Source organism: Octopus bimaculoides, chromosome 1, assembly GCF_046866305.1.
Source record: "Octopus bimaculoides isolate indiv1 chromosome 1, ASM4686630v1, whole genome shotgun sequence".
Taxonomy (NCBI): Eukaryota; Metazoa; Mollusca; class Cephalopoda; order Octopoda; family Octopodidae; genus Octopus; species Octopus bimaculoides.
Window position 1 is genome coordinate 192,717,281 of NC_142928.1, and position 12,167 is coordinate 192,729,447.

Here is a 12,167-nt window from a genome sequence, read left to right on the forward strand (position 1 = left end):
CTGGTAAAACTTACATAATAGAACATGCTGTTTGTTGTCTTCTTGTTACTAATTACACCTTGCATACATGTTAACTAGGATCATTTAGATAACCACTAATTTGTAATCTAATATTTTGACTATATCAAGATAATAATTTATTTTTTGAAATGGACTTGTTATATATTTTAATTATCCTTTCACTCTCTTAATACTCAAATTGATTCTAAGCTAATCTACCTAGTGCTAATACTTCAGGTTTAGTGATTAAATTTTTTTTTTATTAATGTGAGAATTGTCAAAGAAAGAAAATTAATTATATGTCTTTGTGTTGAATTAAGTACTACATGCAATCATTATTGCACATTTTTCTGTCTTTTATTCCTAGGAGTTGTGTGCCACCAAGCACAGGCAGACTTGCTGATATTGTCTTTATTTTTTTCTTCTTAGTCTTGTCTAAATATATCGTCAGTTGGAATGTTTGCAGATGACTGGCATTCCTTTCGATGTACCTAGCTTCAGGTTGCTTTGTCCTTCGAAACTGGTTATCTCTGGTCACTGCAGAAAGCTAAACCATCACAGATCTCTCTCTATCCAATAACATCATCTACAACTAATAAATCTAGATATCTTTTAACCATGGCAACAGTTGCTGACTGAGACTTGCTAGTCATGGTGCTGTCATTAGGAATAAGACTGGAATTGGCTTCATTATCACTGAACAGATCTCTGTGTTTGTAAATGTGCTCTTTATCATGAAAAGATAAATCCTGAAATTGCAGGAAATTCACAAAACAAAGTTAGCCAGGTAGCTGAGAAAATCATTTAAAAAAAATGATTTCATTGTTCCCATTTTGAGTTCAAGAAATATTTCATTTTATCTTTTAGCATCCACTATTCCATGTTTGCATGGGTCAGACAAAATTTGTTGTGGCAGATTTTTTATGGACTGATGCACTTTTGTCACCAACACTCGTTTTCACTAAAACTAATATTTCCCCATTGCATGTTTCCATGTAATATTGGAAATGTTTGATGGTGGTGCTCGTTTATCGCAGGATGTCAACCTAAGGGAGATAACCACACACGACGGTTTTTTTTGTTTTTTTTTCAGTTTGCATGTGTCAAATCCACTCAAATCTTTTTTGGTCAACCCAAGGCTATTGGTGCTTACCTAAGAAATCTATAGCCTTGATGAACAGAAAAGCCATGTGCTTGGGAAGTGAACTTCTTGACCACATGGCCATGGCCAGCCTATTTCAAATATGTATGTATTTCTAGAGCAGGGTTTTATTTACTGTGAACTTGAGATTTGTTTTCAATTATGATCTGTTCATAAATCATTTACAAAAGTTCCAAAAGATGCAGCTACTATTAACAACTACTCCATTTCTTGGTATCCTTGAGCTTAGTGTCATAACTACTGCTTACATTTGTAAACTTGGACATAGAGAGCTAAAAGCTCCAAGCTTCAGTATCATCTTTGTATACAGTGCAAGACTAAGTTATTGATTACCATTTTGATCCATTATTGCAAGATCGTTAACATCTAGCAGCTCTCAAGGACACTTATCCCTGATTTTTGTGAGCATATCTCAATAATAATGAAAGGCATGGACTTTAAAAGTCCTCACATCAAAACAAGGACCAAATAGGTTTACATCTCTTGACACCCAATCAATATTTTCTGTAGATCAAAATATGTGATGGAAAACTTTTAATTTTCAAAAGTGCTTCTTGTGAAGGCTTCATTGCTTGTGTCAGTTTAACACACCTTTTCAACTGAACAGTTTTATACAAGTTCTTTTGTTCTTACAATTTGATTATGCCTTGAAGACAGACATACTAACCATCAATACAAATGGTTAAAAAAATATTGTTGACACTGTATAAGTTGTTATATAGATCCAGCATTTTAAAGTGAAGCAATAGAATTTAGCTACTTGAAAAATTGTAGTACAAGGAATGTAACTATTAGTTAATCTTAAAATAATAAACATTTCTCCCTCCCACCTTCTCCTCTCTCTCTGAGTAAGAATTGGAAATATCTTTCTACATTGTTTAATATTAATTAAGAATATATTGTTTCTTCGCTACTTTCATAATTACCTGCCATATAATTTGTTGAATATTAACTATGCTGTTAGCTTTGTAAGACAATTGGTTAAGATGTTTAGGTTTGCAAATTTCTTTTTTCTGCATTACATGTGTTCTTAAATTCATTTGATTAATTGATAATAACTAGATTTTAGTAATGTTGTTAATGCCAAATTTTACTGTAAATGAAAAAAATGTTTCTTAAATATTACTTTACATAATTTTCTTATTTGTTTGTTTATTGTTTCAGGGAAAATAGGAATCTAAGCCAACAGGGAACTGTGTTGAAAATGAGTCAAAAATCAGATGGAAAATTAATTTCTAAACCAGTTGATGCTCAACTCTTTAATGTTGATCTATCTTCTGTTCCACTGCCACCTGCAGCAGCAGCGGTAGAAACTGTCGTTGAAGACACTTCGTTTTCATCACAAAATCAAACTGTGGCTTTCACAAAGAAAAAGTACAATGATGAGTGTAATTCCTCAAAAAGTATGTCCAATATTCTACCTCCATCTTCACTTTCATCTACAAGTTCCAGTTCTACAACCACAAGAATTCATTTGCCTTTTACATCAAGTGGATTGTCATTATCTAGTGATGTATCACAAATATCTACAACTTCAGTACCACAACCAGTGCCCCCTCCTGTGTCTATGCCAATGACATCAGTTTCCACATTGCCACCATTACCGCTAACACCTGTACCCCCTGTTCCACCACCACCAATCTTACCAGCAACACCTTCTTTAGGTCTATCAAATTTTCAAACACAAATTATGGTACAGCATAATAACAGTAGTAATGTAGTATCTTCTTCAACTCCATACATTGATAGTATGGATAAAGAAACAACACATTCTATGAAAAAAGATAGCATAGACATAACGAAATCTCTATCATCACCGGACGCTCAAAAGGATTCTAAATCTGATAAAAATCATATATTAGCAAAAACCCCTAATAGAATCACTCGATTTTCACTGAAGTCACCTGATGGTGGTGGCAAACCAAAAGTTTCGTTCCAGATAAAACGTAAAAATAGACCTATTGTTGGTGATAAAACAGAATCTATTGTTGAGGAAGAAGATGTAATCAACAGTAACCCTGGGCAGTTTGTCACCAGAAAGAGAGAAATGTTTAAACCAGCTGAAGTTGAGTCTGTAGCAGCTCAGCAAATTGCATTAATCAAAAGTTTAGGAATTTTGGAAAATGTTCAAAAGAAAGCTCAAACATCACCCACAGGTCTGGAAACAGAACCATCTTTATTAACAACAGATCGAACTTCTCCTACTGACAAAACAGTAGATAAAACTTTACTAAATAAAGTGAATGATAAAATATCAGAAATATCTCTTTTAGGGAAAGAGGAGGAAAAGCAATCATTGGATGACAAATCACAAGAGATGACCAATGAAAAATTTACCCCAGAGAAAGTCCGTGAACAATTTTCTCATGAAACTAGTCAAGAAAATTCAAACATTACAAATGATAAACCAAAAGAAGTTACTCCTCATGGGAGCCCAAGTGAAAATTTGAATAAAGAAAAGTTTACAGAGAAACCAGTGAGCGAGAAATCTGTTAATATAACTCCTGAAAAATCTCATGAACCTTCATCATCAATCAATCAATCTCGTGGAAAGTCTACGCGTGACAGAAGTTCAGACCATTCATCAATAGAACGAACGCATGATCGCTCAACTCGAGATAAATATGATAAGAATTTTGACAAGTCTCGTGATCGAAATACTCATGATCGTTCTGGGAGAGATAATTCCCACGATCGTTCTATAAGAGGGCAGTCCTATGAAAGAGGGGGAAGGGAGAAATCTCAAGACAGATCAAGAGACTGGGAAAGATCACGAGATCGATCAACAAGAGATAGATCTCGTGAAAGATCATATGACAGATCATCTCGAGACAGGCGTGATAGATCAAACAGAGATCGATCAAATAGAGACAGGTCACGTGATCGATCAACTCGTGATAGGTCACGAGACCGATCCACCCGTGGTAGATCAAGGGACCGATATATGAGGGAAAAGTCTTATGAGAGATCTCCAGATGAAAGATCTTTATCTGATAAACCTTCAGATCATATAAAAAATCGTTCTGATAATTCCTATGACTATAGAAACTCTCAGAGACGCTTTAATACTAGGGAAAGGAGAAGTCGATGGAGTGAAAGATATGATGATAATCGTTATAGTCGTACTTCTGATCGGTATAAAAGGGACACATATGACAATCGAATATCTTCTCATTATTATGATGATGATTACTATAATCGGTCGCATTATGAGGATAAAAGATCCCGCTATGATGACAGACCTTTTTACAGCCAAGATAAACATCAGCGATCTGATGATGTTTACTCAGATCGTTATGACAGAAGAAACAGGCGAAGTTTTCATCCTTCGGAAGAAAAAGTCTCTGACATAGATAGTAGTTTAAAAGATTCTAGTTCTCCAATCCGTCACTCATTTACTGGAACTAAATCATCAAGCATAGGTAGTGGAATAAATGCTATAAGTGTTCATTACAGCCAGACCAGTGATAGTGATAGTTCTCCTGTCCATAACTTAGATGGAATGAAGCAATATAATCAGCTACAGTATAGTTCTTCCAGTGTAGTTGTATCTAGTTCAAGTACAGTTCCAACAAACCAGCTGCCAGTATTTGGACAAGAACATCAAATACAAAATTACAGTAATAAATTAGATGAATGTGGTACTGCAACTAATTATAATTATGGTGATTCAACACCAGTCCGAGATGAACCAAATGATTATGAATTCAATTTTGCACAGAATTCCACTCCAGTTAATTCTTATCAGGGCTTTGGTAATCTTTATCAGCCTAATACTAGTGCAATGACTTGGTTGGCTCCTCCTCTAGAACCAGTCCAAGACATTGATGTAAACCAGAGAATTAACAGTACAACTACTATTCCAACTGTATTAGGGGATAATTCAAGTTATCCTTCTGTTCTAAATACCAGCATGCAACAGAAAGAACATGCAAGCATAGTTCCTATTACACTTGCCTCTCAGAATATAGCAGACCCATCAAGAATTAATATGAATATTTCCAATGCTGTCACTGAACACAGAATCCCTTCACTTCTAAAAGATTTCCCCAAAATCACTCATAATAACACTTCAACACAAAACTTTGCTCTAACTTCAAATGTTAATCAACTAAATTTGTCTTCTGTTTCTACTTCAACTGTAAGCTTGAACTCTAATATTAATCTAAATCCTTGTTTACCAAATTCAGTTGGACTGCCACCTGTTGCCATTAGTCATTTACCACCACCACCACCACCACCACCACTACCATCTGAAAGTAATGCAAACTTTTTAACTCGACCCTATGAAGTGAAACTTGAAAATTCAAGCTATAATGTTTTGAGTAATTATGCATCAAGTAAAACACCTTCTCAGTCTCAACCTGTCATTCATAGTAGTAACAAAGATTTCAGTTCCTCTCAAAAGGAACAACTTCAAGCTGTTACATCAATTGGTATTGCAGATATTACAGTAGGTAGTTTTAGTGATCCTAAAGTGTCTTTGACATCACAAAGTACTGTACAGAAACCTATTGCACAGATAAGTTATTCAGCAGATAAATTGCATGTTGCAGATTCTATCACTCAGTCTCCAAAGATAGATAGTTGTCATAAACCAGGGCTTGAAAATCAATTATTAACATCAGGCATTTCTGTAAAATCCACAGACTCTTCTGCTGAAGATTACAATAAATATTTTTCTTTGATAAGCAAACAAACATCCCAAATGAAGACAGTTGATGAACCAGCTCTACCAGTAAAAGATATTTGTAGTTCAGAAACAAAACTCCCTCAACGATCTGAGGCTAAATTAATTTCAAACCAATTGAAAAACACTGTTTCAACAAATATAGTTGTTGAACATGTCCCAATCATAGAATTTTCTCATATAATTGAACCTGCTGAGACTAAGCAGAGAACATTAGTCAGTAGCCATTTAGGAGAAGCAGAAGTTAGTTCCTCTGACTATTTATTGACAGAGCAATCAACGAAACTGGCAGTTAAAACAGAACAACCTTCACTTGAACAGTGTATACCAGACTCTGACTGTACTGATCAGAAGAAAGGTAAAATTAACGAAACTGATATTGAAAATGAAAGTCAAGAGAAGAGAGTTCCTGCTGTTGTAAACACAACAGATAGTCTTTGCCTAAAAGATAACTTTGAAGAAGAACTAATGGAAGTTGATTCTCCTGAAAGTTCTTGCTACATTGAGACAAATTTTAATATGTCTTCTGCTCCCAATGACAACCAAGGACAAACAGCTGACAATCGTGACGACCATTCAATCATTTCCACTTCATGTAGCAATAGCCAGATTCAAGATATACAAACTGAAGTTTCACATGGAAAAACTGAAAATAAAGTTTATCTGAAGTCGGATTGCAAAGTGACAGATAGTTCAACACTATCAAATCGAGAAAATGAAATTTCTTCTAGTGATATGCAGAAAACAAGCTGTGATATTCTTAACTCTGAGAACACTATTTCTACAACTGGTAATGAAGAGAAAATCAAATTCTCTTCTCCAGATTTGTCAAATTCAGTGACAATTAGTAAATACTCAGAAAGCTCTCGTCAGACATCTACTGACAACAAACACATAAAATTTCAGCATGTCATTCGTAGTATTACCACAGACAGTACTTATTCAGTTGATGTCACATCATCTGATGAAAAATTCCACAAAATAAACAAACCAAAATTTCATGCTCTTCAGAAAGATAGACAAAATATTCCAAAATTTGACACTTTATCTCCAAAGAATACTAGTCAGGTAATTTCAAGTGGGAAAGAAATTAAGAGTGGCAAGGTTAGTGGTAGCAGACCAACATCACGCTGGGATGTTTCTAATCCATCTCAAAGCAAGAACAGTGATATTACAAAGTCATCTTCTGTTGCTACTTCAAGTGAAGTACAAAGTTCCAAATTACTGAACCAGAATATTTTTGAAATAATTGGTGAATCTAAAAATATTTTCCAGAAAGATAGTCAGAATCTTGTGTCTGTAACAAATACTAAAGTTGGTCAAGTAAGTGTGCTGAAGGAGAGTGAGACTGTTAAAGAACAGACCATTTCAGTATTCTACGAAAGTCTTGAATCTGAATACCAAGATAAGGTTAGTAAGAGTCAATTGCCCAGCATGAAGAAAGAAGAAAAGTTCAAAGTTGAACCAATACTTGAGCAGCCGTTCAAAGATACAACGTTGTTGGAAACACAAGAACCTGTAAATGTTGAATTATCCAAAGTAAATGAGTTGAATGAATCAAAAGAGCTAACCGTACTAAGTTCAAATGAATTTTCAGTAAATAGTAGTGACCAGCTTAAAGGAAAGGAGGAAAACACTGTGGTGGCTGCAGAACAAACTAATGAAGAAGAGCTATTGGCAAGAAGTGTTGATACCATTTCTTCTAAGACTGAACAGGCAAGTGAGATCAGTGTTAGTGAGGATAATGCAGAATGTTCTACACTTGTAGAAACCAGTGTAAGAAATGAAGACTGTAGTAGTAAAGATGAAGGCATTGAGTCACCAACTCAAGAAAAGTCCATCAAAGGTAGTAAAAAGTCTGAGAGTGTGTCTCAGACATGCCTAACTCCTGCACCCAGAAGAAGTGGACGCATTCGATCGTTAGAAGAGAAGAGAGTTCGTGAGAAAGAAGGGAAAAAGGAAAAAGATTGCCGTACAAAGAAGGTGAAGACAGATAAAGAAGCTGAAGATAAGGAGAAGCTTATTCACGAAGATAAAAATATCGATGATCCTGGAACAAAGGATGTTTCCATAAAAGAAGAGGTAGCAAAAGAAGCTGAGGAGAGAAAAGAACGAGAAGGTAGACGAACTAGAAACCGAGCCAGCAACAAAGAAGAGGAGGATCTAAAGGAAGAGATGGATAAAAAACGTCGAGACATTAACAACAGACAGGTAAAAGAGGACAAGAAAGTGACAGAAGTAGTAAAAGAGAAGCCGAAACGTGTTACTCGAAACAAAAAGCTTTTGGAGCCTGAAAAGACTAAGTCAGATCAGATTGGATCAGAAAATGAGATTAAACAAGATGAGCCTGAAGCTGCTATATTAAATGTTGCTTCTGATTGTTCACAAACAGATACAACCTCTAATTCAGTTAGCCAAATTAAAAAACCTTCGGCTGTTACAAGTAGCTATAGCCTGAACCCGACACAAAACAGTGCATCTTCTCTTCAGAAAGATTCATTCCAAACCACTCCTACAACCACTGACCAACCAGCCATTAATAAAGAAACGAAGAAAGAAGATTCCCTTACATCATCACGTCCCTTAAAGGTCAAGTCAAGGTGGAGAAAAACAATGGAAGCTGAGTGGTTATCAGCCAGTGCACATATAACAAGTACATCAACTGACTTGTCCAGTAGTGTCAGTACTACTATACCTACCACACTATCACCCCAAATCTCCCCTTCTTTGCAAACATTACCATCAGCAACTATTGTGACATCGTTGCCATCTCTGCCACAAACATTAACCAGCCCCTCTTTACCATCTTCTTCATGTGCTCAGCCATCTGATCTTACAGTACCTTTAGGATCTCAGGCCAGTATTCATCAGACACAACCAACAACTCTTCTACAGCAAGCAACACCTTCGTCGCTACAGCAGCCGTCCATTCAGATCTCTTCCTCTCAGATTTCTCCTCAACAGAAATGCCAACCAGTGGTTTCAACAACATTCCAAAGTTCAGATGAAATCCTAATTAGCAGTAAGACTGCCTCAGCTAACAGCAGCATTATTGAAGATCATCGTAAGTCCTATTTACAAAAGCCAACAGTTGATACTATCTTAGAAGAAGAGGAGGAGGAAGAAGTAGAAGGGGAACACAAAAACAAGGATGTAACTCTTCAAGAGGATGTAGCAAACCTGGTACCGTCATCGATCAAAGATACTCCAAGCCGACCAGATGTAGAAGCGAACAAAGAAAATGATGGATCTTACGAGGAAATTATAGACAATATATATCTTACTGAAAGGTGAGTACAAACAGAAATATATGTTTTTATCTTTGTTAATATTTATATCTTGGTGAGCTTCTGCTTATGTATCAGGTCATCCCCTAAATTCTGTCCGAATTTTGAATAAAGAAAACAAGTGATCAAATGTTATATTTAATTGAAATTTAATCATCAATGTACTTTCCCTGATTATCTATGACTTACTTCTATCTTTTTACAAGCTTTTTAATCCCATCAATGTAAAACTCTTTGGTTTCAAAGCAAAGAACTCTGAAAAAAGTGAATTACTCCTTTGCAATTCCATGAGATAGAAAGAAGAACCTTTTTCCCATGAAGATCCCTTCTCGGTTGTGGTTGAGCTTTTCCCTTTTACCAAGCCACTGTTTACAACGTTTAACAGTTCGATAGAAGATCCATTTTTTGTCACCAGTCACAAGTCTATCCAAAAACGGTGAAATGAGTTCATGAGAATGGAGAGAAGAGCAGATGTCAACTCAGGATTTGCAGTTGCTTTCGACCAATTCATGAGGCACCCATTTTCCAAGTTTAGGAACCTTTCCAAGTTGTTGAAGATGATGATGAACAGTTGTATGGTTTGAACTTAGCTTTATTGCCAATTCTTCAACTGATTCTGCAGGATTTTCTTCAAGTAATGCCTCAAAGAGCTTATCATCAAACTCAGCTGGACATCCTGTTCGATCTTCATCTTCAAGGCTGAAATCTCCACTTCTGGATTTTGCAAACCATCTTCTGCAAATTCTTTCATTCAAGCATTCTTTCCCATGAACTGAGTGTATGTTTCGAGTCTCTTTGGATGCAGAGTTTCCTTTTTTGTACTCATAAAGCATTATGTGCTTCAAATGCTCTTTGGATACTTCCATGTTATAAAGGGTTTTAATCAAAGAAATTTTAATTGTATTATTCTGTAAAATAATATTTAATTAGTTTACACAAATACATAAAAATAATTTTTAATTCCATTAGACATTCTAAAGTTCTATTAAATTTCATTCAATTTAAAATAAGGTAAAATCGCACAGAACTTATGGGATGATCTGATACATTGGTAAATGGAAGTAATGGTGGTTACAATGGGGGGATTCTAAAATATGAAATGTTTATTTTTAAGTTTCAGTCAGTGAAATGTCATCGAAAATTCATAGGTCCACAAAGTTGTGTTTGTAAAGATTAGGCACAGTTTACATTAAAATACAAGGAAATATATTTAATTCTTACAAGGATATGACTGACAGTTATTTTGAAGTTTTGGCTTTATAGCCTTCATCAGGCTGTAAATAACTTTGGTTTTCTTAGTCTTATAGCTTTTTTTTTATTATAGGGTTCATCTTGTGAGAGAACCAAAGTAAATGGAGAGTGGGTGTGTATTATATTTTTATGGTATAGCTTTATGGTTGATTTGATTGGGTAGGTAGAAACTACTTTATTAGAAAAAAGAAGTAGCAATAGAATAAGGGTGAGCGGAGGAAAGAATGGTGAAGATTTTTTTTCTGGTTTGACAGCTGAATCTATGTAGAAACTATTTGAGTGGTTAAAGGGATTATTATGTTATTCATTCGGTCATGGATGTAAATAGACTGAAAGTGAAATGAAATATATTTTGATCTTAATGCTAATGATTTAAGTTTCTTATTTTTTACTGTTATTTTTGCTCAACTCCAAATGAGTTCTGAATAAGCCAACCTATAATCCAATTAAAACATTGTATATATGACTACATTATCCAACATGTGCTTCCATTCCTAAAACGATGGAAAGTGTTTTGAGGAAGATTTATTATTCCTAGTTATTCGAGTTTCCACATTAAATTGACCTACTGGTTTGTGCTGTTTTCTGTTTAACCAACTTCATCTTGCTGAGTTCTGCCATCAACATTATATTGATATCAAGCTAGCATGGCGACTCAATAGCCAAAAGAAATTATAGATGAATTTGAACAGTAAAACTATTTTAGTATTTAGATTTTCTATGTAATGAAGAGTTCTATAAAATGTCTTGTGTGTACGTACAAACACACACTAGTGTACCTATGTCAAAAACTGATGACAGTTTTTAATTATAGAGATTGGTGCATCTGTACCAAAATAATCTTCAAGGAATTTCTTCAATGCTATAGTAAACACTTCACCAAGGCAGCTTCCTTCAGTGAATTCACAGCATCACAAACAGAAGTCACCTGTGATTGGCTGGTACCTAACTAATTGTGATGCTTTTTCACTTTTATTATCCTTGATTTTTTTTTTTTTTAATCTTGACATTCAATAAGAAAAGTATTTAGAGAATGGACATGTTTGATAATGAAACTATTTACATTACTAATTATATCTTCGATATTCCTCCATAGTTAACATTGACATTAACCCATTAGCATTCCGATCACTCTGTCAAACATAATGCTTATTTATTCACATTGTTTTGAAGTAATCATGCATTATCTCATAGATTTGAGATTTCAATAATGTGATGGTTTATTTTTAGCATGGCATTGTTGAGTAGGTGTGAAAGGCTGAATCTGGCCGGTTTGAACATAAAACAGGTAGAATATTTGGATCTGGTATGCCTGGTTTAAATGCTAAAGGGTTAAATTGAAAGGACCTATAATCACTGGTAGCATCATATATATTTACAAAAATATTACTATATTATTTACAAAACACTCAAAGATTTTCGTATTCTTTCATCACAGTGTTTATAGTAAAATTGCAGGCTCTTGCTCTCTCCTTGTTTTTCAGTGAGAACAGTGTGATAAGCATATCATCCTTCCACTCACTGTCATTTTACTTTTCACTTTTTCTGTATGTCATTTGACAGCCTCATACTTCCACACTTCATAGCATGACAATGAACAATAATTCTAAGCTCAATATTATATGTGGATAATTTTATCATCAGGTTTCATGTGGACATGAGTTAAGTCAACTATGAATATCAACTGATTTATATTTATTTTTTAACATTGCAATTTTTGTTGCAAATATTGGTTAATTTGCTTGCTACCATATATCTGCGGAAATACAATGCTGTT

At 34.8% G+C, this 12,167-nt stretch overlaps 1 protein-coding gene across 1 annotated transcript in view; it reads left to right on the forward strand.

The window, feature by feature from the left end:
- The window catches only part of LOC106877592 (uncharacterized), an 80,643-nt gene that overhangs the window by 10,667 nt on the left and 57,809 nt on the right, over window positions 1–12,167 (forward strand). Inside the window, exon 2 of the mRNA XM_089355945.1 lies at window positions 2,327–9,142. Coding sequence (XP_089212071.1) covers window positions 2,327–9,142 — 6,816 coding nt within the window. The remainder of the gene's footprint in view (window positions 1–2,326; window positions 9,143–12,167) is intronic.